Source organism: Microtus oregoni, unplaced genomic scaffold (assembly GCF_018167655.1).
Source record: "Microtus oregoni isolate MIOR12 unplaced genomic scaffold, Mior012 000024F_ref0000369, whole genome shotgun sequence".
Lineage (NCBI taxonomy): Eukaryota > Metazoa > Chordata > Mammalia > Rodentia > Cricetidae > Microtus > Microtus oregoni.
This window is the reverse complement of record NW_024543083.1, coordinates 36,214,297-36,241,099: the sequence shown is the minus strand read 5'-3', so window position 1 is coordinate 36,241,099 and position 26,803 is coordinate 36,214,297. Positions and strand designations below refer to the sequence as shown.

At 40.1% G+C, this 26,803-nt stretch overlaps 2 protein-coding genes across 4 annotated transcripts in view; both read right to left on the bottom strand.

The window, feature by feature from the left end:
* LOC121462255 (ubiquitin carboxyl-terminal hydrolase CYLD-like) overlaps window positions 1-21,227 on the bottom strand; it is a 41,583-nt gene extending 20,356 nt beyond the window's left edge. Inside the window, exons 1-3 of the mRNA XM_041673757.1 lie at window positions 21,171-21,227; window positions 8,300-8,602; window positions 6,027-6,132 (exon numbers count right to left, since the gene is read on the bottom strand). Of these exons, the coding sequence (XP_041529691.1) occupies window positions 6,027-6,132; window positions 8,300-8,602; window positions 21,171-21,188 (427 nt within the window). The 5' untranslated portion in view covers window positions 21,189-21,227. The remainder of the gene's footprint in view (window positions 1-6,026; window positions 6,133-8,299; window positions 8,603-21,170) is intronic.
* Nek1 (NIMA related kinase 1) overlaps window positions 1-26,803 on the bottom strand; it is a 554,120-nt gene that overhangs the window by 383,128 nt on the left and 144,189 nt on the right. The gene's annotated exons all lie outside the window — the stretch shown is intronic.

Here is a 26,803-nt window from a genome sequence, read left to right as displayed (position 1 = left end):
TTCTACAGATCAGGATTATACTCTCTGTCTGAGAACCACAGCTAAAAAAAAAACTAGATATTCCTTCTAATCTTCTTGCCTCTACTAACATTGGTAAGCTGTAACTGTTTGGGTAAACTATATGTCCAAATTTGACTTATATATGTCTAATTTAGATATCCCTGACAGGTAAAGGTACCCTGATCCTCAGGTGCCTTTACAGATCTGAGAATATGCTGCTTAGGATGTGGATAAACTGGGTCATTCATATATTTCCAGTGGTTATATGACACCATACAATCATGCTGTAAAACAGTGTAGCTATTTCTCTAAAATCTTACTGTAAATAGTGGTACCCTGTGTGGGTAGATCAAGTTGCTTTCAGAAGCCACAGTCTCAGCTGGTGGTGGGGTTTCATACCTACTCGCCACTCCCTACAGGCTGGGATTTTCTCTGGACTGAAGCTGCACAGCTTGTGAACACATCATCACAATTCCTGTAAGATTATATATACAACTGCCCTGCTGCATCCAGAAAATTCTGTTTTCTTGAAGTTGGCCTCTACCTCTGGCTCTTAAGAACTTTCTGCCCTCTCTTCTGCAAAGTCCCTGACCCTTGGTGGGAGGAGTGCAAATGTACGTGCCCACTTAAGGCTGCAGACTCCACAGTCTCTTATTCTTTGCACCTGAACCAGTTGAAGGTCTCTGTGTTGACATCTTCTGCAGGAAGAAGCTTTTCTTAGGGTTGAGATGTACTGGTCTATGGCTATATTATCAATTATATCAATTATATTGCTACAAAACTGTTACCTTTTTTAAAGGTTATAAACTATGAAGACATGCAACACAAAGAAAAAAGTGATCGGGACGGATGCAAAAAGAAATTATGCGTTTGGGATCAGCCTCAGGAGGAAAGGGTCCCACTAAGTGACTTCCTTTTCGAATTTCTGTGAATGTGCACATACTGTGTAGTCTGAGTTGTTGTTGATAGTTGCATTATACTCTTAAGCTTCACAATGACAGACACAGCTCAATGCATTACTTTAAATGCATGACTCAAAGAAATGCATGCTTTGGGAGTGTCACAAATTGGCATACTTCATCACAACTTTACAAACCTAGATGTGCTGTCTCAGCAGCTTTAATGCTTTGGACTATCAGAAACAGCAGTGCAAAGAGGGACACTTTAACAGCGGGGTGAAGCAAACGTTTCCAGATACCAACAGGAAGAAATATTTCACTGGGGAGAATTCTTCCCAAATCTCACCAACTGTTCAGCTGCTCCAAAAACAATCTTTCCTACGTGCTAGAAATGTTAATATTGTCCCACAAATGGATGTAATTGGGCAAGAAAAAAATAAATAAACTAAGGAACTAAAGGAGACACTGTCACGCTTTTTCCCCTCAAGAAAAGAATGTTAATGATACAAAATATAGATGAAGGCTTATTCAAATGTACCAAATTAATTTTCATTTAAATAATTTTACTTTTTAAAAGTCTATTTGCAAGCTTAATTTTGTTGGCAAATACGTGTAATTTATGTGTATAAAAGCAGTATCGTTCTCAATTATCTACTATTCAAGGTTTACGAATATCAATAGCTATGAATGAGAAAAAGCATTCTCTTCCTTTCTTACCACTGCTCTAAACCAGCAATAACATCAAGGACAAGCAGGAATCTTGAAGATCTTGACAAGGGACTCCCAAGTCATGAAACTCATGTTTTGTTTTGTTTTTTGTTATTTTAATTCTATACCAGTGTTGAAATTATTAAGATATTTATAAGGTGGGTACTGCTAAAAAAAGTTTCCTTAAAAGATTACAGTCCAATTCCAAAACAGTTTTACTTTTCTTTTTTCTATTTATTATGTGCTACTGCAGAATCTAAGACAATTTAAAGTTCAAACAAATTTAGAGTTGGAATATAAATATATATTAGTCACATAAATACATATATAAAGAAAGAAAGCTGGGAACACATCAATCTTTAATTTACAGAAGACTGAAAACACACAACCAAATCTGCATCCCTGAGCTTCACAGCTCAGGAATCTTCTTCCTTCTTATTAAATATTTTATTTATTTATTATGTATACAATATTCTGTCTGTGTGTTTGCCTGCAGGCCAGAAGAGAGCATCAGATCTCAGTTTTGATGGTTGTGAGCCACCATGTGGTTGTTGGGAATTGAAATCAGGACCTTTAGAAGAGTAGGCAGTGCTCTTAACCACTGAGCCATCTCTCCAGCCCCTCTTCTTCCTTCTTGCATGGTTATACTAACAATGATTTTCCCAATCCCACAACATACTTCATTCAGCTATAAAATGCAATACCCAAAACAATGCAATTAAGATATCTAAAAATTGACAATTACATTCACACAAAAATGTCGCACGTTTTAAGGTTTCAAAAGCACCATTGGACAGTTCCCTGAAAAGAAATCCTTTAAAAAAATCCAAATATACTTGTTTGCTAACTAAAGTGGAATTTGTGGGATATTGTGAAATCAGTGAGATATTACTATAGAAAAGCAGTATTACCCTGAATTGGCTCCTGTGAAAAAAACTCATAAATAAAAGAAAGAATTTCCAGAGCTTCTTCCCAGCCATTCAGCAAGTTAGTATTATAAAATCAGCATAACTCTCCAACTTTTTGAAAAGGCCTTCTTAATTCAGCTCCCAAATAATTTCTTGTGTGTGCTGCTCAAATGTCTCCTGCAGAGGTCTGTGGGAGCACATGAATGTGACAGGGCAGCCCCCCATCTTCTTTACCCCTTGTTTGACCATTCTCCGGCTTCATCACCATCTTACTGGCCACAGATTCTGTTCATTTAATATATATCTCAACTAATTAAATGAAAGTTCTACATAGGAATTACTTTACTTTAAAAATTTTTAGTTAATTTATCACTCTGTGTGTGTGTGTGTCCGCACACGCACCCATGTGCCATAGCATGCATGCATAGATCAGATGATAATCTGCAGGAGTCATTCTCTCCTCCTACCACCTGAGTTCCAGGAATCAGTCTTGAGGGCAAGTGCCCTTACCCACTGAGCCATCTTGCTAGCCCTAATCATCACTTTTGTTCAGTGCTGAGACTGGAACTTACAGCTTCACTCAAGTACTCTAACCATGGAGCTACCGTCTCAACCCCAAGAATGCTTATGTGCTTTGCCTCCTAAATATCCACATCTAAAGAAGTCTACGTGAGGGCTTTCTACTATCTGAATTAATGGTGCTTTTACACTGCTGTATTTTAAACAATAAGCACTATTGTAACATTAAAAAAAAGCATTTTAATTCACAAACATCCCAAACTGTGCTGTCTATAAAGCATGGATGAAAAGTAAACACAACTAATTAAAATAAGGACACATATGTTTTCCCTGAATATAAACAATTTATTTCCAAAAAGTAAGAAAGGGAATTAGAAGTGGGAGACCCAGGAGGAGTTGGGGGGTAATATAATCAAAATACAATATATGCATGTATGAAAATTCTCAATAACAAATATATCTTAAAAGAAATCAAAAGTAAAGTGTGTCAGACTTTCTCAGAGCAGAACTGAAGTAAAGCTGACATATGAACCTCATGCCTCCTGCTACAAAACTAAAAGCTGCATGGGAAGCATGTTCAAACTGTAGAACAGTTTATGACTTGACACCAACAGGCAGACAGGAAGGGTAGAATGCAGTTAGGAGCCTTCAGTTTCTGTTTTTATGAAATAAGGAATTCAGAGCCTAAAATAAGCTATAGAAATAAATTCAAAAGCATTCTGTTGTCAACCTTACCAATAATGGGAAAACACTAGAAGAGAAAATACAGTGTGTTGCTCACTTATAATTCTTGTTACGGTAAAATCATCTTTTATAGAACCAGAAACGAAATACATCTCCATCTCCATGGAAATAATATTCCCCAGTATGTGACACTAAGAAATAGAGGATTATGCAGATGTTCACAATGCAAGAGTACTCGTAGGATATGGGATTTGTTGGGGACTAAAGAGAACACAGGTTCATAATCAGATGAGTTTTGGACTTTGGTTCTGCCACTCACTTTCATCATAGATAATTTAAGCCCCAGGATTTTTATTTTGTTTTGCTTTTGTTGCTTTTGTTGTTTATTCTGCTTTATATGTTCTTAATATTTATTTATTTATTTTATGTATATGACTGTTCTATCTGCATGTATGACTTTATGCCAAAAGAGGGCATCAGATCCCACTACAGATGGCTGTAAGTTACCATGAGAATTGGACTTAGGACCTCTGGAAAAGCAATCAGTGTCATAACTACTGAGCAATCTCTCCAACATCCCTGTTTTGTATTTTTAATCAGCAATATATATATTAAGACCTATCTTATAAATCTGTTCAGGACATAGAGATAGCATAAACCATCTAATTCCAGGCCCGGCACATCCCTGGTTATGGCTTGTGGACAGCCCTATTTCTGAATGCCTCCATTGACTTCAATGCACTAGCCTATCACTGGGAATTCTAACAGCAGTGGTTGGTGTTACTACCATTGTCAATCACCTCTTAGCAGCCAAAGAAAATATTATTTGAGGCAAAACAAAAGGTTCTTAAGGTTTTTTTTGGGGGGGGGTGTTTTTTGTTTTTCATTTTTGGGTGGTGTTTTAATTTCATTTGTTTTTTAAGTTCAGGGGCTGTGCTGTAGCTCAATGGTAAAGTGTTTTACCACTGTACCAATTATACCAATGGAAAACACTCTGTGTTACATACCCAGCAGTGTGTGTGTGTGTGTGTGTGTGTGTGTGTGTGTGCAAGTGCCTTTACCCACTGAGCCATCTATTTGCCCTAATTATTATTTTGTAATAAATAATATATGTAGTAAAATACTAAGAATAACAGATATAATAAAACTATGTAATAGTTTCTGACTACAGTTATGAAGCATGATCTACCATAATACCATCTTAAAACAAAAAGAACTTGGAGGGGGAGAATGATGAAAGAGTTGTCTCGATGAGGGTGCACTTCGGGGTCAGGAAGAAACCTCATGTCAGCTAAATTCAAGGAATTCACTAGGATGATCCCAGAGAAGACTCCTAGCAACAGTAGAGAGGGTCCCTGAACTGGACATTTCTTATATTCAGATTGATGACTACCTTAATTGTCATTAGAGCGTCTTCATCCAGTAACTGATGGAAACAGATGCAGAGAACCATACCAAAGCACTGGGTCAAACTCCAAGTATCCTGTTGAAGAAAGGGAGGAACCCACAGAAACAACTAACCTGGGCTCATAGGAGCTCACAGACTCTGGACCAATAGTGAAGGATCCTGCATGGACTGACCTAAGCCCTCTTCATATGTGTGACAGTTGTGTAGCTTGATCTACTTGTGGGACTCCTAACACTGGGATCCTTAACTCTTAAGCTAAGTTTTGGGAACCTATTCATCATATTGGATTGCCTTGCCCAGTCTTAATAGAAAGGGAGGAGCTTAGTCCTACCTCAACTTGATATGCCATACTCTAACACCCATGGGAGGCCTGCCCCTCTCTGAACAGAAACAAAGGGGAGGCAACCAGGGCCAGGGGCGGGGGGGAACAAGAGGAGAGGAGGGAGGGGAAACTGAGATCAGGATGTAAAATAAATGAATAATTAAAAACAACAAAAAAGGAACTTCAGCCATTATTTAATACGAATCCTGAATCCTCTGTGGAGTTTAAATGAGATAATAAATTTTTTTAAAAGCTTCTAGCTTCATCTCTTACTCCAAGAAACAGCATTTATTTTTTTTGTATTTTTGAACCTTCCAATTACAAGACAGGATTTCTTTCTCTATTAGAATGTCTAGGAGAAGACAATGTAAGAGATACTGTATAAACTTCACTATACTTACATACTTTTAGAAATAACCTTTATTGCCTTGTTTCGGGAGAAAAGAAAGGTTAGTCTATATAACGACAATTCTACAATATAAAGCCAACTTCAAAAGATCCATCTTTAGTATATATTTGCATTCTCATGACAAAATACATGTTAAAAACTATCTTCTGAATACATAAAGGAGACATACCTGGAATGATATCATTGATGTGCAGAAGAATTGTACTTTCAACACTTGCAAAGCTACAAAGTTGTACTCCATCAAACCTTCCATCCCAGTTACCAATAGGGTTATCCTTGAAATGCCAAAAAAGTAAACCTTTATATACCTTTGTCAATAAATATAAATGTGAACACCAACATTTCTTTCAAAAGTATTATCTAAGATATCTTTCATAGAAAAATGTTAACTTTTGCACAAAAGAAAGGCTGTATTAGAAATATCTGCTAAAGTAACAACGTTTTACAATAAAAATAATAACAATCAACTTACAGCAAACACACAAAATAATGAATCAAAAGCCTTTTTCATACTTTAGTCTGCAGTAATAACACCAGCTGAGGTTTAAAGAGACATTGTCTGCAAAAGAAAATTTACTAGGATTGCATTATTTTACCCAGAAACCTACCCTTAAAGTTAATCACACATCTGCATCCCCTGGGCACTTTGCTCACTGTATTACTGTGTGTCTTTTTATAAACAGAAGAGCAGTTAACTTCAGAATTCTCTTGTTATCTGTGGGTATACAAGACTTTCCTCAAAAAATGGGGAAAGTCTTGATTTTCTAAGTTATTCTCTACTGTGTCACCAGCACAGGAGTTATTCGTGAGGCACAAGCAGATGGTCATGAAACAACTGCCCTGAGAACCAGTGAGGAATGTTAGCTTGTCCCTGGAAGCAGACAGCCATGAGTAAAGTTAGGATCGACCAACTTTCTTATCAAGAAGTCTAACGGGACTGTTTGGAACTGATGCTCGCATAAATCAAACAATGGACAGAACTTGTGTGGAGCTGGCAGGCAAGTCTCAAGACAGCCTGCCTGGGCTAAATAAGATGACCTCCTAGGTCACCATTAAGAAGGGAGAGGACCCAAACAGTTCCTGTAACATCTAAAGCCTGGCCCAAGAAACCTATAGCAAGGAAAGACTAAGTCCAAAAACTAATGGCCTTCTTTCTCCAACATTCTCTCTACCCAGTCTACAACTCCTCTGAAACACTAAACTCTCATTTAGAGAATTCTTGTTCTTAATTAATAACGATTCTGAGAGACCAACGGGTCTTACTCTGGCTCTAATTTCACATAGCGAGAGTCTGGCAAATTCTTATTTTGTACCTAACTAATGAGCCATCTTACACAATTTCTAAGTACAAGGCAACAGAAACACACTGGAACATTCATACCCAACCATCTCTGTAGAGCATTTATGAATAAATAAAAATGATTATTAAAAATATTCACTGTGTGAGTCTGCTGCTCATAATCCTCTCCCAACACACCCTGGTAAGAACAATTATGAAGGCATCTCCTTTATCCATAATGAACTTTTGACTATACTTTCAGTCTATGATAAAAATGTTCTCAACTTCTTTCTCCTCATTCTCTTAGGGCCACGTTAATTCACTATGTGCACTGGAATGCATCCATTGGTATCAAGTATGGTTATTCAGTAATAAAATGAGTGACACAAACAAAAGGAGTCAAATTATACCATATGACCTCACTTCTCAGGTACCTACAGCAGGCAAACACCCAGTCTGTAGTTACCAGGCATGGGCAAACTGGGCAGAATTTATTTAATAGAAACAGAGCACACAGCACAGGATGATGAAAAAGTTCTGTAGACAGACAGTGGAGAGGCCATGATGAGAATATGCCAAATGATTTGAACTGTTAGTGTAACCATGGTTACACTGGAACCTTTCTTATACACAGTTTGCCGCAATAAGAAACCAGTTTTTAGACAGTGAAAATCCTGTGGGAATACTCTGTCAACTCAAAAAGCAGTATGGTTCTTTTCCGGAGTATTTTCTATTAATAACTTTCTATATTCATTATTATGAGAAAATTAATTAAACTTTAGCAAATATACAAAAAAAGTATCAAAAGTATTTTTAAATTAAAGAAAAATACAGTATCATACAATATATTTGGACTTAGAGAAATGTCAGTTTGTTTTATTGTTTTGGTTTGATTTTTGGTTTTGTCTACTGGTCAGTTAAAATAAGGAGAATTTAAAGACTGAGAGTATTAGCCCAGTTTATTAAAACACGAAAAAAATGTGGGAAACATTGTTTCTGCTCACATTCCTAATGTAATGTTCCTGTACCAAAGACAAACTGGAATAAGTTCTTTAAAATACTGTAAATTAGTCCATTTTAAGAATACAAAGTGTTCAATTTATTCCTAAATTGATAATAAAATTAACATATATTTACAATAATAAAACTCAAAAAATCCTTACCATGTCCACACCAACAAAATATCCTAGACTCTCTTTTTCTGGCAAAACATCACAGAATATTATTGTTCCAGATTCTACACTTTCTCCGACCTTCAGCGATACTCTGGAGTTTATTTCCAAAGGGGGAGGTTCAGCCTGCATTGTATCCATCGGGACTACAAAATCACTTTCCAATCCATTGTCATCGTCGTCTATGGGCTCCAGCTTGTCCAATGCCACACACACGCCACAATCTTCATCACACTGAAAAATCTGTTTCCCTTGATATACCCCATCAGTGAAACCTTGGCCACAAGGTTCTTCCTAGTTTTCAAAGTTTTTTTAAAAAAGAGATATGAAAAGATTATCCATTAAAGGGATTTCAGGAAATTACTTTGGAAAAACTCTAAATTCTATCCATAATATGAAATATGACTAGAGCTGCTGTTGGGTTTAGGGTGTTTAAAGAATAAAGAAGCTGTATCTGATGATGAAACTAACTCATAATTTCAGATCATAATTCTTTTGAGAAAGAGTGAGGATTAAATTTACAACATAGTTCTACCACGACTTTTGTCATGAACAGGCATTCAACTTTAACCAAACAGCAGCATCAGCTCCATTTACTGAGAACAAACTGTAACCATCTACAGCTATCCACCATACAACTACTATAAGTCATGTGTGCTCTAAGCACTTCACAGATGAGGAACAGGTCAGGAGAACTTGATGTAGGTTAAGTAGCTGGCAACCCTGCTAGTACATACCATAGCTGGCAGTCACAGCCTAATTATTTCACTGCTTGAAAAGCCAAATCAAGAAGCAAGTAAAGCACGACCTCTCTCTACTCCTGAGAGTGTCCAAATGTGAACCAATAGTCAGTTTGGAATATAGAATTCTTAGATCTGTTGCCAAGGCACATAAGTTCCAAGGCAGTTTATACATTCCGGGGATAAGCATGAGCAAACTGAAATTGCTGCAACACACTTCAAAAATTTTACCTCTAAACTGTTATACTTAGTAGCATACACTAAGAACTGGGAATCTGGTGGGCACTATCACAAGAGAGTTCACAATTTTTTAAGTGTTTATAATTACAATTGGCAGTGTTAACTTTTAATATAGGTAACTTAAAAGCTTCTAAAATATGAAGTCCAGAATAATGACTTGTAAGTTTCTACCGTAAGAGATAATTTTTTAAAGTTTTCAAGAATTGTCTTTATATCCTCTCAATTTATCATTAAATAAATTTGGGGGCTGAACTATAGCTCAGAGGCAGAGGGTCCTGAGGTCCATTCTGAGAACTGTACTAAAAACAAACAAACAGAAAACACGAATCTTATAAAGGGGAAAATATGTGCTCGTGGTCTCTTGCTCACGTGCACACTCTTTCTCATACGCTCTCTGTCTCTCCTTCTCTCTCAAATGTCCTATCAAACTAACCAGCAATTCTACTCTAAAGAAAATCCCCGAAACTGTCCTATCCGCTAATAATGGTCCTCTGAAGTGCACAACTCCTGGAAATTTCTCTTCCCCAGATCGCAGCTGTACTTTCACCGGGCTGCCCACATCTACCTGGAGACCTTTAGTTAGTTAAATTCTGTTTCTAAATAGGCTGAGCCTCTCCTCACAGTTGGTAATTGCCAACAGTAACTCTGTAAATTTCTCAGTAATGTGATTAGAGAAGGAAGGGAGTAAAACAAAAGAGACTTTGGAGCCTAAGAATGATTGTGTGTGGTTCCTGAGTTTTGGCTGTTTACCTGGCCCCTGGAGGAGTCCGGCCAAGCTGGAGTACCCGTGTAGAGGTGCAGGAGCAAGTGTTACAGGGATTGAATGCCATGTTCAGGAAAACGGATGGTTTGGGAATATGGTAAAAGACAGGCAACCTGAGCCCTTTAGGCCAGCTTCCATTTAAGATGTAATTAGATTGTCCATGGCTGCTCACATCAGGCTCGCTCATTCATAATGTACCCTCCATGTTCAGATCCAAAGTGTCTGGGTCAAGTGGAAATCAAACTAGTCTCTGAAAATTGAGATAGGACCTGTGTAATAGGCCAATCAATGCAATAAATTCTGCTCAAATCCAGACATCTTGGGTTTCAGAAGAACTCCTTCAAAGCTTGAGATTTCCCATTTGTCCTGTCTTTACTCATCTTCTCTAAAGCAAACCAAACCAAACAAAACGAAGATACAGTCTAGTGCATAGAGGTGTTGGCATTGCCATTCTACCCTAAGCAACAAGCTTAGAGATGTGGAGTCACAGGCAAACCAGCACCCCAAGTTAGAGAAAGTGAGGAGAATGCCCAAGCTCTTATCTCTGCCGGAACCAGGACAGGGAAACCTGAGCTATAACTGGTAAATTGCCAGGAGTTCTATGTGAACAAATCAGAGAGTGAAAACTTAGGTCAGCACCTCACAGGCCAGAGAAAAAGCCCCTCTGCTTCTGCAGGGCAAGGGAAAGAATATTCAAAAATAATCCCAAGTGCCGCACTCTTCTTAGCAAGGCCTGCCTTGGGAGGAATGTCTGGTGAGAGCTCGGCCAGCTGGGGTTTTCTTACAGCCTGATTAGACTGGAAAAGGGAAACGCTAGCCATCTTGTTCTGCCCAAGGGTGAGGAGAGCTCAGAAGTAAACTCTGTGATGTGTTCACTGTGAAGTCCTCTGTCACAAGACTGGGTCACATCACAGAACTGTAGAACCCTTCCCATCTGCTCACCACACTACCTCATGACCAGTGACTGACAGTAGTTGCTTTTACCCATACAGTGATTAAAGAAACTTCCAAGAGCCGGGCGGTGGTGGCACATGCCTTTAATCCCAGCACTTGGGAGGCAGAGGCAGGTGGATCTCTGTGAGTTCGAGACCAGCCTGGTCCACAAGAGCTAGTTCCAGGACAGGCTCCAAAACCACAGAGAAACCCTGTCTCGAAAAACCAAAAAAAAAAAAAAAAAAAAAAAAAAAAAAAAAGAAAACAACTCTGTTCAAGAGGACAAAACAACAGCCTACAGAATGGGAAAAGATCTTTACCAACCCCATATCAGACAGAGGTCTGATCTCCAAAATATATAAAGAACTCCAGAAATTAGACATCAAAATTCTAAATAACCCAATTAAAAAATGGGTTACGAAACTAAATGGAGAATTCTCAACAGAAGAATCTAAAATGGCTGAAAGACACTTAAGGAAATGATCAACATCCTCAGTCATCAGAGAAATGTAAATCAAAACAACTCTGAGATTCCATCTTACACCTGTAAGAATGGCCAAGATCAAAAACACTGAAGACAACTTATGCTGGAGAGGTTGTGGGGAAAAGGGAATACTTCTGCATTGCTGGAGGGAATGCAAGCTGGTACAACCCCTTTGGATATCTGTATGGCGATTTCTCAGAAAATTAGGAAACAACCTTCTCCAAGACCCAGCAATAAGACTTTGGAGTATATATATACAAAGGATGCTCAACCATGCCACAAGGACATGTGCTCAACTATGTTCATAGCAGCATTGTTTGTCATAGCCAGAACCTGAAAACAGCCTAAATGCCCCTCGACTGAAGAATGGATAAGGAAAATGTGGTACATTTACACAATGAAGTACTACACAGCAGAAAAAATAAAGACATCTTGAAATTTGCAGGCAAATGGATGGAGCTAGAAAACATTATATTGAGTCATGTAACCCAGACCCAGAAAGACAATTATCATATGTACTTACTCATAAGTGGTTTTTAAACATAAAGCAAAGAAAATCAGCCCACAAATCACAATCCCAGAGAACCTAGACAACAATGAGGACACTAAGAGAGACATACATAGATCTAATCTACATGGAAAGTAGAAAAAGACAAGATTGCCTGAGTAAATTGGGAGCATGGGGACCTTGGGAGAGGGTTGAAGGGGAGGGGAGAGGATGGAAGGGAAGCAGAGAAAAATGTAGAGCTCTATAAAATCAATTAAAAAATTCTAAGAAATATGAAACGGCAAAAGCACATTACGACCAAGCAAAGCAAGCATGAGTGAGAATCAGCTTCAAATAAGCATGAACAATAAAGTTATCAGACTGAGAATTTAAAACAAACACAAATAAACTGCCTGTGATGGCCCCTAGCTTTAAGGCCAGAACTTGGCCGGCTGAGGCAGGGAAAGCACAGTGAGCTGGGCTAGCTTGGGCTACATAGTGCCTTCAAGGCCAGCCTGGACTATAGAGTAAGACTCAGTCTCAAGAGAAAAGACAATAGTTACATAAATAAGCCGTTTAACAATAGGCTAAGGAACATAATAGACAAAGTAGACTCTGTGGAAATCAATGGGCAATTTAGGCAGAGGTGAGACTCCTAAGAACCAAATAAGTACTAGAAATCAAAAACATTGTAACGTGCTAAGAATGCCTTTGATGGGTTCATTAGTAGACTGAACATAGAAGGGAGAATCTCCATGCTGAAGGGCATCTCAGTTGAAAGATCCCAAGCTGAAGAGCGAATGAGGGAAGGGGAGTACGCCAGAGAAACCCAGAGCAGAACATCCAAGTGCAGATGGGACACTTCAAAGGCTGGGGTGCACATGCGCCAAGAACACAGGGAGACTCACGAAAGGATCTGAGGGTGTAGCTGAGCAGTTAGGACCGAGGAATTCCCCCAAATTAGCATCACACACAAAACTACAGGTCTGGAAAGCTTACAAAGCAGGAAGTGGCTAAACCAGGATAAGCAGAAAAATGACACCTGGGCATAGCGTTTAGAGTTTAGAATCAATGAAATTATTACTCTTTAATTCTTCAAAATGCGGCAAAGTGAAAGCAACGTTCTATTTACAGAGGAGAAAAGACTAGAATTATACCTATGTCTCCTCAGAAATCATGAAATCAAGAAAAGAGTTGGGCAATAAAATGTTGAAGGTGTTGGTTGAAACAGTCTGGGGTACAATTCTCTATGTGGTGAGCCACTCCAAAAGTAAAAGTGAAAGCTAGGCATGGTGGTGCTCACTTTTAATCCCACGAGCTCAGGAGGTAGAGGTATGTAACATGAGGGCTTGCTTGTTGGGGTTTCCACAGCCAGTAAGCCCCCAAAGAAAATCACTCAGAGAGTCTACATTAGGTTATAAACTGATCAGCCCCTTAGCTCAGGCTTCTTATCTTATTAGCTCTTGTAGCTTATATTAACCCATTATTCTTATCTATGTTAGCCACATGGCTCAGTAGCTTTTTTAGTAGGGTATGTCACATTCTGCTTCTTCAGGGGTCTGGGCAGGACTGGTAGGAATGGGCTTCCTTATTCCTAGAATTCTCCTGTTCTCAGTAGAGGTAGGCAGAACTCTGTGAGTTTAAGGCAAGCCTGGTCTACATGGTGAGTTCCAGGACAGCTAGAACCACACAGTAAGATTTTGTCTCAGAAATTCAAAAATAAAATAAATAAATTAAATTAAAAAAATAAAATCCATGAAATAAAAATAAAAAATTAGAGAGATAGCTGGTGTGGAGATGCATGCCTGTGATCACAGGGCTTGGAGGATAAGCTCATTCTTGACTACACAGTGAGCTGAAGGCCAACCTGGGCTACATAATGAATGTCAGGACAGTCAAGCTATAAAGGGAGACTCTCTAAAAAACTCAAAAATGAATAAAATTAGAAAAACCAAGGAGAAAGTTGGTGTTGTGATGTGTGCCTGTGACCATAGCGCTTGAACAATAAGGTGAGGTTAAGGCCAGCATGGGCTATGTGAGATCTAGCTTCAAATCTTTTGAAGAAATTCATTCATGGGCAGCACTGTTACTTTATAAGACGTGTCAAAGAAGTTCTACACACACACACACACACACACACACACCTATACAGTGAAAGAAAGGGGTTAGAGAGAAGGCCCAGTGATTAAAAACACTTGCTGCTCTTTCAGAGATGCAGAGGACCTGGGTTCGATTCCTAGCACCCACAAACATGGCTCACAACCATCTGTAACTCCAGTTCTAGGGGTTCCTGACCCCTCTTCTGGCCTCTGTGGGAACCAGACCTACACATGGCGCATGCACATTCATGCAGGTAAAATTCTCTCTCTCTCTCTCTCTCTCTCTCTCTCTCTCTCTCATATGCATGCATTCACACACATACACACATGCACACACACACACATGCACGAAAGAATAGAAGAGTGCTAAAATGGAAAAATAAATAAAGATCAAATCAAAGTTCTTTACTGTTCTACTTACTTGATATCACAGACAGCTGTGGAAATTTTAATGGTGAAGTTTTATTTCATTTATAGATGTGTAGTTGTACTTAGAGGGAAGTGAAATGAAGAACCAGGAGGAGGGTTTATGACCACCTTGCACTCCTCATGAGTTAGAATTATTTAAGAATGGGCGTGGATTCATTTTAAGTGCATATTGCAAACTCAAGGGTAGCCAAATGTAAAACAAAACCACATTTTTTTTTAAAAAAAGCATAATATATGTTAAGGAAAAGGATAAAATGAAATGATACTAAATGATCAATTAGGACCACAAAAGGCAGAAGAGGAAGACAAAATGGGGATAATGAGCAAGGACACCAATGAAAACCCAGTAAATGTGGGGAGGCACACTAAGTCCAACACATCAACTAAACAATTAACACTAATGACCTAATTATGACAGTTCAAAACAGAGATCAACAAAGAATCAAAAAAGATGCAAATACGTGTTTTCTATAAGCAAGCAATTAAAGGCAGAGGCGGAGCGGCGCGGCGGCCAGACGCGCAGAGGCGGAGCGGCGCGGCGGCCAGACGCGCAGAGGCGGAGCGGCGCGGCGGCCAGACATGGCAGAGCAACACCACATACAGGAAGAGGCTTTCGGGGACCAGCACAGCAGCAGACCCAAGCGGCGGGGACAGGCGTGCAATAAGGAGAGCAGTTCGCCCTACTACAATTGAATCAAAGAGGTAGGCTTTTGGTTGGCCAGGTCACTGGCACAAGGGGAGCCTGGTCCTGTCCTGAAGATCCTTCGGAGGGGTGAGAGGGTTCTTGGCCTGCAGCAGGAACCACGAAAGAGAGTGAGGGCATTTTGTAAGCGGAGCCCTTGGCCAGCAGGGAAACCTGATCCGGTTTTTAAAGGACCCATTGGATAGGATCAATAGGAGGAAATGGGCAGGCGCCAAGGCAAGAATTCACCCAATAATCCGAAAAACAACATGAAAACATCAGAACCCAATGATCTTACAACAGAAGTATTTGAACAACCTAACACAGAAGAAGTGGAAAAAATCGACTTTATGAAGATAATAGAGTCCCTTAAACAACATGTAAAAAATGCCCTTATAGAAATGGATGAGAAGTATAACAAAAAGTTTGAAGAAATGAGTAAATACGTACATGATACCCTGGGAAACCAAGAAAAAACCATCAAGCAGGTAATGGAAACAGTTCAAGAATTGAAAACTGAAATGAAGGCAAAGAAGAAAATACAAACTGAGGACCAGCTGGATATGGAAAATCTAGGCCAACGAGCAGAGTCTACAGAAACAAGCATAATCAATAGAATACAAGAGCTAGAAGACTCTCAGATGCTGAGGACACCATAGAGAAAATAAATGAACAGATCAAAGAAAACAGCAAAGCCAACAAATTCTCAACACAAAACATTCAGGAACTATGGGACACAATAAAAAAACCAAACCTAAGAATAATAGGAATAGAAGAAGGAGAAGAGTCACAGCTCAAAGGCCCAGAAAATATTTTCAACAAAATTATGGAAGAAAACTTTCCCAACTTAAAGAAAGATATTCATTTAAATATTCAAGAAGCATACAGAACACCAAACAGACTGGATCAAAGAAAAACATCTCCTCGCCATATAATAATCAAAACACAAAATATACAGGTTAAAGAAAGAATATTAAGAGCTGCAAAAGAAAAAGGGCAAGTAACTTATAAAGGTAAACCGATCAGACTTACACCTGACTTCTCGATGGAAACTATGAAAGCCAGAAGGTCCTGGATAGAGGTTCTGCAGAAGCTAAGAGACCATGGATGCAAACCCAAACTACTATACCCAGCCAAGCTATCGTTCATTATCAATGGAGAAAACAAGACATTCCAGGATAAGAACAAATTTAAACAATATGTAGCCACAAATCCAGCACTACAGAAAGTAATAGAAGGAAAATCGCAACCCAAGGAATCCAACACTGCCAACACTGCCTACAATAACCCAGGCATCTAATGACCCTTCACGAGCACATCTCAAAGAAGGGAGACACACAATCTCTACTACCAAAAGCAATAAGAATAACCGGAGTAAACAACCACTGGTCATTAATATCACTTAATATTAATGGGCTCAATTCACCTATAAAAAGGCACAGGCTAAAAGATTGGATACGAAAACAGGATCCAACATTCTGCTGTTTGCAAGAAACACATCTCAACCACAAAGACAGGCACCTACTCAGAGTAAAGGGTTGGGAAAAGGTCTTTCAAGCAAATGGTCCTAAGAAAAAAGCAGGTGTGGCCATACTAATTTCTAACAAAACTGACTTCAAACTAAAATCAATCAGAAGAGACCGAGACGGTCACTTTATACTCATAACAGGAACAATTCATCAGGAGGACGTCTCAATCCTGAATATATACGCCCCCAATATAAAAGCACCTACTTATGTAAAAGAAATATTACTAGAACTCAAGGCAGACATCAAACCACACACACTAGTAGTAGGAGACTTCAAAACACCTCTCTCTCCAAGGGACAGGTCAATCAGACAGAAACCTAATAGAGAATTAAGAGAATTATTGGAGGTAATGAAGCAAATGGACTTAACAGACATCTATAGAACATTCCACCCAAATAGGAAAGAATATACCTTCTTCTCTGCAGCTCATGGAACCTTCTCAAAAATTGACCACATACTCGGAAACAAAGGAAACCTCCACAGATACAAAAAAATATCAGTGTCCACCTGTGTCTTATCAGATCATCACGGATTAAAGTTAGAAGGCAACAACCACGCTGCCCCCAAAAAACCGACAAACTCATGGAAACTGAACAGTCAACTACTGAACCACACCTGGGTCAAGGAAGAAATCAAGAAAGAAATTAAAGTCTTCCTTGAATTTAATGAAAATAAAGGGACAACATACTCAAACCAATGGGACACAATGAAAGCAGTGCTAAGAGGAAAGTTCATAGCACTAAGTGCCCACTTAAAGAAAACGGAGAATGCATACATTGGGGACTTAAAAACACACCTGAAAGCTCTAGAAAAAAAAGAAGCAGACGCGCCCAGGAGAAGTAGAAGACTGGAAATAATAAAACTGAGGGCTGAAATCAACAAAATAGAAACACAGAAAACAGTCCAAAGAATCAATGAAACAAAAAGCTGGTTCTTGGAGAAAATCAACAAGATCGACAAACCCCTATCCAAACTAATTAAACGACAGAGAGAGAACACGCAAATAAATAAGATCAGAAATGAAAAGGGGGACATAACCACAGACACAGAGGAAATTCAGAGAATCATTAGATCTTACTACAAAAGCCTGTATGCCACAAAACTGGAAAATACAAAAGAAATGGACATTTTTTTAAATAAGTATCATATACCAAAGCTAAACCAAGACCAGGTGAATGATCTAAATAGACCGGTTTCTCGCGAAGAATTAGAAATGGTTATCAAAAATCTCCCTTCGAAAAAAAGCCCAGGACCAGATGGTTTCAATGCAGAATTCTACCAGAACTTCCAAGAAGAACTAATACCTATACTCCTTAATGTATTTCACAATATAGAATCAGAAGAGTCATTGCCAAATTCCTTTTATGAAGCTACAGTTACCCTGATACCAAAACCACAAAAAGACCCAACCAAGAAAGAGAATTACAGACCGATCTCACTCATGAACATCGACGCAAAAATTTTCAATAAAATACTGGCAAACCGAATCCAAGAACACATAAGAAAAATTATCCATTATGATCAAGTAGCCTTCATCCCAGAGATGCAGGGCTGGTTCAACATACGCAAATCTATCAATGTAATCCACCATATAAATAAACTGAAAGAAAAAAACCATATGATCATTTCACTAGATGCTGAAAAAGCATTCGACAAAATTCAACACCCCTTTATGATAAAGGTCTTGGAGAGAATAGGGATACAAGGGTCCTACCTAAATATAATAAAAGCTATTTACAGCAAGCCAACAGCTAACATTAAATTAAACGGAGAAAAACTCAAAGCCATCCCACTAAAATCAGGAACACGACAAGGATGTCCACTCTCTCCATACCTCTTCAATATAGTGCTTGAAATTCTAGCAATAGCAATAAGACAACATAAGGAGATCAAGGGGATTCGTATTGGAAAGGAAGAAGTTAAGCTTTCATTATTTGCAGATGATATGATAGTGTACATAAGCGACCCCAAAAATTCTACCAAAGAACTCCTACAGCTGATAAACAGCTTTAGTAATGTGGCAGGATACAAGATCAACTCCAAAAAATCAGTTGCGTTCCTATACACTAAGGATAAGGAAGCAGAGAGGGAAATCAGAGAAGCATCACCTTTCACGATAGCCACAAATAGCATAAAATACCTTGGGGTAACCCTGACCAAGGAAGTGAAAGATCTACTTGACAAGAACTATAAGTCTTTGAAGAAAGAAATTGAAGAAGACACCAGAAAATGGAAAGACCTCCCTTGCTCTTGGATTGGGAGGATCAACATAGTAAAAATGGCAATTCTACCAAAAGCAATCTATAGATTCAATGCAATCCCCATCAAAATCCCATCAAAATTCTTCACAGATCTGGAGAAGACAATAATTAACTTTATATGGAAAAACAAAAAACCCAGGATAGCCAAAACAATCTTATACAATAAAGGATTGTCTGGAGGCATTACCATCCCTGACTTCAAACTCTATTACAGAGCTACAGTATTGAAAACAGCTTGGTATTGGCATAAAAACAGAGAAGTCGACCAATGGAATCGAATAGAAGACCCTGACATTAACCCACAAACCTATGAAAACCTGATCTTCGATAAAGGAGCTAAAAGTATACAATGGAAAAAAGAGAGCATCTTCAACAAATGGTGCAGGCAAAACTGGATGTCAATCTGTAGAAGAATGAAAATAGATCCATATCTATCACCATGCACAAAACTCAAATCCAAATGGATTAAAGACCTCAATATCAGTCCGAACACACTGAACCTGATAGAAGAGAAAGTGGGAAGTACTCTACAGCAAATGGGCACAGGAGACCACTTCCTATGTATAACCCCAGCAGCACAGACACTAAGGGCATCATTGAATAAATGGGACTTCCTGAGGCTGAGAAGCTTCTGTAAAGCAAAGGACACTGTCACTAAGACAAAAAGACAACCCACTGACTGGGAGAAGATCTTCACCAACCCTGCAACTGACAAAGGTTTGATCTCCAAAATATATAAAGAACTCAAGAAACTAGACCGTAAAAGGCTAATCAACCCAATTATAAAATGGGGCACTGAGCTGAACAGAGAATTCTCAACAGAAGAAGTTCAAATGGCCAAAAGATACTTAAGGTCATGCTCAACTTCCTTAGCGATCAGGGAAATGCAAATCAAGACAACTTTAAGATACCACCTTACACCTGTCAGAATGGCTAAAATAAAAAACACCAATGATAGCCTTTGCTGGAGAGGTTGTGGAGAAAGGGGTACAATCACCCATTGCTGGTGGGAATGCAAACTTGTGCAACCACTCTGGAAAGCAGTGTTTCGGTTTCTCAGGAAATTCGGGATCAACCTACCCCAGGATCCAGCAATACCACTCTTGGGAATATACCCAAGAGAGGCCCTATCATACAACAAAAGTATATGCTCAACTATGTTCATGGCAGCATTGTTTGTAATAGCCAGAACCTGGAAACAACCTAGATGCCCTTCAACGGAAGAATGGATGAAGAAAGTATGGAATATATACATATTAGAGTATTACTCAGCAGTAAAAAACAAGGACTTCTTGAATTTTGCATACAAATGGATGGAAATAGAAAACACTATCCTGAGTGAGGTAAGCCAGACCCAAAAAGAGGAACATGGGATGTACTCACTCATATTTGGTTTCTAGCCATAAATAAAGGACATTGAGCTTATAATTCATGTTCCTAGAGAAGCTAAATAAGGCGAATCCAAAGACAAACACATAGGCATCCTCAGGAATATTAACCTTCATCAGGCGATGAAAGGAGACAGAGACAGAGACCCACACGGGAGCACCGGACAGAAATCTCAAGGTCCAAATCAGGAGCAGAAGGAGACGGAGCACGAGCAAGGAACTCAGGACCACAAGGGGTGCACCCACACACTAAGACAATGGGGATGTTCTATTGGGATCTCACCAAGGCCAGCTGGCCTAGGTCTGAAAAAGCATGGGATAAATCCGGACTAGCTGAACATAGCGGACAATGAGGAATACTGAGAATTCAAGAACAATTGCAGTGGGTTTTTGATCCTACTGCACGTACTGGCTTTGTGGGAGCCTAGGCAGTTTGAATGCTCACCTTACGAGACCTGGATAGAGGTGGGCAGTCCTTGGGCTTCCCACAGGTCAGGGAACCCTGATTGCTCTTCGAGCAGATGAGGGAGGGGGACTTGATCGGGGGGAGGGGGAGGGAAATGGGAAGCGGTTGTGGGGACAAGGCAGAAATCCTTAATAAATAAATTTAAAAAAGAAAAAAAAAGTTTATACCTCAGAGAATTGTTAAAGATTATATGAAATAATTTTGTGATTCACATAGTACCTGACATATCATAAACACTTATTAAATGCTAGCTATTCTTCTAATAATGCATAAATAAAAGAAACATTTACTTAAAAAAAAAAAAGAAAGCAATTAAAATATAAAACACATGTAGAGGTAACGTGGGCATAATGGCACATACCTGTAATTCGGGATTCATGAAGATGAGGTGGGAAGATCTTAATGTCTACATATTGAGACCCTCTTTCAAAAGGAGGAGGTTGGGAAGAAGGAAAGACGAGAGGATATGAGGGAAAAGGGTAGAAAAGGGCATGGCTTGAACACTAGCCGAATGAAAACAGGAAGAACTATATTAATTCAGATAACGCAGACTTCAAAACCAGGAAGGTTAGCGTGGCATTTTTCTCTCTTGGTAACAAGCTTCCTAACACAGGGTGGGAGTTATTCCAGCTCAGGATTTCAGTGCATTTCTTTTAGGTCTGTGACATGGCAAAGACAACACAGTAGAAGAGGAGGCCAGGAGATGGCATCAGATCCCCTGGTGCTGGAGTTAACAGGCAGCTCTGAGTGCCTGGTGTGGGAGCTGGGAACCAAACGCAGGTGCTCTGAAAGAGCAGTATGTAGTTGATGCTAGGATTAGACCCTTCTTTATTAGAAATAAAAGGGGAAATGTTGTGGGAGCTTGATCCACTTAGCTGAAGACATTTGGGGTGAGTTTGTTTTTCCACTGTACCCCTTAATAAGTTATTAAATAGACTTTTGTGGGCTTTCACTTTAATGCACACTAGGTGCTGGCTAGTTTCATGTCAAGTTGACACAAGCTAGAGCCACCTGAGAGGAGGGAGCCTTAACTGAGAAAATGCCGCTATAACGTTGAACTGTAGATTCGCACACAGGGATTCTCATGCACTGCTGGAGGAAATACAACATGGTACAGCCAAGATAGTCGGGCAATCTCTTACAAAGCTAAAGATGTTCTTACTATACAACCCAGCAGCTGAGCTCCTGGAAATTTACCTAAAGGAGAAAAGAGTCTATTTCCGCACAAAACCTTGCACCTAATAGCCAGCCTTATTCCTGATTGCTATAGCTTATAAGAAATCAAGATGTCTTTCAGCAGCTGAATAGATAAATGAACTCATGCCCATTGTCTGGAAACACCATTTAGCTACTAAAAGAAATGAGCTACCAAATACCCAGAGAATACACATAGGACTCCCCAGAGACTGACTGGAGAGACGGCTCCAAGCCTGAGAGCCTTGACTGCTCTATGGAAGGACCAGAATTGGAATTGCCAGCACCAGCATCAAGTGACTCCAAACCTGTGACACCCACTTCAGGTGCTCCATGGCCACCTTCTCATGTCTGTGGACACCCATAAACACACATGTGTGCCTAAAAACACATACATGAGTATAAGATAACCAAATCTTTAAAATAGATATGCAGAGAAGCCTTAAAAATGCATACCACTAACTGAAGGAGTCAGTCTGAAAAATCCACACCCTGTGTCACTTGAAGTGTGTGACAGTCTGAAAACTGCAAAACTACCAACATTAAGACAGTAAGAAAATTGGCAGTGACCGAGGGCTAGGAGGGTAGAGGGAGAAAGGTGGAGAACGGAGGATAGTTGAAGCAACAAAGCCTCTCGGAGCAATACTATTGCCATGGATAAATGTCATTACAAAATTTCCACAGCCGTTAAACATACCAGCTCTAAGAGAAGTCTGCTGTGAGCTGTGAGTCCTGTGTGGCAATATGTCAATGCAGGCTCTGATTTCCAACAAATATCCCAGTGTGGGGAGAGATGCTAGGAATGGGGAGGAATGCATGAACGAGGGCAGGGACACATGGGAAATCTCTGCGCTTTTCATTCAGTTTTTGTGCGAACCGAAACGTGGCCTAAAAATAAGTCTACTAAAAACAATTTTGGCTAATGAGGGAAACCCCAATTTGAACATATCCACATCTCTCAGCATAAATGCAAATTAGCATTTGAAACTGTTACTTGCCTCGTTTCTTTCATCTGCTAAATGAAGCTAACGGCTCGTGGGGAGCGTTAAATGAGAAGAGGGTGGAGGATAGTCTCTTCGACGTGCTCAACGCCATTCCAGTGCCAGCCACGCGAGTTCGTGGAGGCTAGCAGTGCTCTGCACATTGGGAAAGTGATGTGAAGCACCACACTGGAAAAAGGAAGCAATGTGAAGTCAGCATAATCACAGAAAATGATACCACTACACAACCAACCTCAAAGAAAAAGAAAATCCCACGACTACTGTATTGTGGTAGCAGTTACAAAACAGCCAAACACCAAGGTTTGCTGTGTACTTGGAATCCTCTGAAGAATGTCAAATTAAAGAGGAAAATAATTGATTTAGGAACAATTTGCTGTAAATGAGGTAATGATTTCCAATAAAGCATTGTATTTCACTGTAAAAGTATTTAGAAAAATGACAGTACACACTTACACAAAACACAAGCTAAGATACAAACGTGCACACACACTTTTGCTGACCTTGATGCCACCTGCTTGAGAGGACACGGGCCCTGAAATCCTGAGTCTGAGGTTTGTGAGATTGTCTCTGTGACTTCATCTTGGTTCAAAGCCGCTTGTTTATTTCTGGTTTTAAGACATGCCTTTGGCATAACTCAAATGCTTGAGAATATTTATCATCCTTGTTCATGTTTCCAGAGAGGACAGGATTTGCTGTTCCCTGGAGTCAGAGAAGAAAACAGGCTGGGGGCATCTGTTGCCTGTCCATGCCAGTGACCGCCCATCTGGCGTTCGGAGAGCCATCCCTTAGGGATGATGAGTCTTGGCCACAGAAGGTCCAGCCTGTGGCTCTGTCCGGCAGCCTGGGACTTCCTTGTCATATGACTCCCCCATGTAACGTAATCTTTCTCCTTCATTTCTGGCAGTTGAGAGAGTACAATGTACATGAACTGAATAGGTCCCAGAATCTAAATCGGGAGAACCCATGAGGGAGCGAGCTCCCCAACAGATTCAGTTTTAAGCTTTATTGTAAAATACAGCTTCCTAGAAATCCTCCTTGTTATGTAGAGAGTTTGTGCCCTGTCCCACGGCTGAGCAGTGGGTCTTGGACTGCTTTTCTGTCTCTGAAAGGTCTGGAGGGAAAGAAGAGTAATCCAGGCCTAAACTCGGTCATTTGCCCAATTCATGTGCCTCCAGCTCTACACAGACGATTCAGAAGGGGAGGAGAAAGGTGGAGTTAATATCTAACGGGGGTGGATTTTACTCTGGGAAGGTGGAGAATGCTAATGGTTGCCAACAGTGTGAATGACTGATGGGGTGGTGTTGTGTCTTCTATGTGGCTGCAGTAGTAAATGTTATGCTGTCTACACCAACACCGTGACAGAAAGAGCAAGCCATAGGCAGCAATGTATCTACAGCCAGGTAGAGGAACACAAATAAACCAACACATCAAACCATCCAATCAACAACAAGAAAAACAAGCACACCTAGGAAAAAAAGAACAGGTTTCTAAGAGATAATAATGAGCCAGGTGGTGGTGGCACACGCCTTTAAACCCATTGCTCTGGAGGCAGAAGCAGGAGGATCTCTGTGAATAGTAGAGATAGAGTGTGGATTTAGATAGACCATAGGCACTAGTCTATGAGAATAGTACAATGTCATTAGGAATCATGATAGCACTATTTTTTAAGACCATTGTATTTGGTTTTACTCTAGGTCTCTGGGTTCTTGGTCACCCAACAATGTTGGGTATAGATTCCATCTGTGGAATGGCCCTTAAATCAAAACGGTTATGAGTTGGTTGTTTCCATGAGCTTTGTGTCCCCATTGCTGTAGCACGTCCTGCAGGCAGGACACAAGGAGTTGAGTCTGGCCTGGAGTTACATTTCTCTTTTGGTGGCATGTCCAGGCTCATCTTAAAAAATTATTATTTGAAATTTTATACAAGCACACAAGGTATCTTGATCTCACCCATCCCCTATTCTCTGTTTCAACATCCCTACACCCCAGCATATCTCCTTCCCAATTTCATTCATTTTTCTTCCCATATGTGCATGGGGATGTCCAGTGAGGCACAGGCAATGCACAAGTGAACACAAACCCATAGAAAAGTGCCTCTCCTTCCCTCGCAAAGTAACTAATAGCTCCTCGGCTGGGAGCGGGGCCATGGGCATCGCTCCCTCACTCATTCTGAAGTTCTTTCGTTGTTGTTGTTGATGATGATGCTTTGTTCATTGCTGTTTGAGGTAAGGTCTCACTATGTAGCTCTGACTGGCCTAGAACTCATTCTGTAAACTAAGTTGCCTTCAAACTCAGAGATCTGCCTGTCACTGCCTGGAATGCTGGGATTAAAAATGTGCACCACCACCCCTGCAGAGTTTGAACTGGCTTGATCCCGTGGAGGTCTTGCACATATGACCACAACTGCCGTGAGCTGTGCCACAGCCAAGTCATGTACTGAAGACAGGGATTCCCAACACTTTTCCTGCCCTTAGATTCATCCCAGCCTTCCTCCAAGATGTTCCCTAGGTCTTAGGGGTGGAGGGCTTTAACACTGCCATCTATGGCTAAGCATGCACCACTTAAACTCAGCCCTTTGATCTGACTCCTTCTCATCTGCTAGTTTCTAATTTGTTATTTTTATAGTTATGTATATGTGGGAAGGTGTGTACCTGCGAATACAGGTAGCCCGGGAGGCTGTTGTGCCCCCTGGAGCTAGAATTACAAGCAAGAATGGTGTTCTCTAAACCACTGAGCCATCTAGTGCAGTTTCGCGCACTGTATTTATAAAAGCATCTATAGTCTTCTGGGAAGAAAATGGAATTTAGATGAATGGTACAATGTAAGAACATATTTCCAAACATCAAATGAGGATGGCCTCCAAGTAATGTTATCAGCATCATTAGGATAATTAATGTATTGCCTTCATTTCTTTTTTGTTTAATTGGTTGGCGTTTTTTTATGTTGCTGTTGTTGTTGTTTTATTTCTGTTTTGTTTTCTTTTTTTTTTTTGAGACAAGTTTTCTCTTTGTAGCCCAGGCTGTCCTGGAGCTCACTCTGTAGACCAGGCTGGCCTCGAACTCACAGAGGTCCACTTGCCTCTGCCTCCCGAGTGCCGGCATTAAAGGTGTGTGCCACCACTACCCATTGCATTCGTTTCTTACTTGATTTTATACCAAACACGTGAAAACAGTTTTCTGTTAGGATGCGTGTTCCCAGTGTTCACAGGTGCCTCCTGCCTTTACAGTAAGTAGGTATGATAAACCAAGAGATGAGATTTTGGGTGTTAGAAGTAAGCTGTAATATATACAGACATTATTCATTGAAGGTTGCCATGCCAGGAATTATGCACCATCGGGGAGATACCATCTGTGAGGATGACAACCAAATCCTGCACTCAGGTTGCTTGAGGTCTAGATGACATAAATAAGACACTTTGGATCTGCCCACAGCAACCAGAAGAAGCCTGCAGGAATGGTCTCCAGTCACAGGAGACATCTTACTATTAGCAGCAGTGAGGATAGAGACTGATGAGAGCAGAGCCACCCTCTGGGGACGTCATCGTTTGTGTTCGAAGCCAGCGAGCCTCCAGAGAGTCCATAGTGCTCAGCCGGCTCAGCTCTTTTCTCGAAATTGCAGCAACGCTCTTAGATTTTGGCTTCTACAAAGTGATTCCTGATTGTTCCTCAAAGATGGCTGCTGAGAGTATCCCTGTCTTGCCGATTCTCTCCGCACAAGCACCTAGAGCAGTGGTTCTCAATCTTCCTAACACTGCGACCCTTTAATACAGTTCCTCACATTGCAGCGACCGTAAACCACTG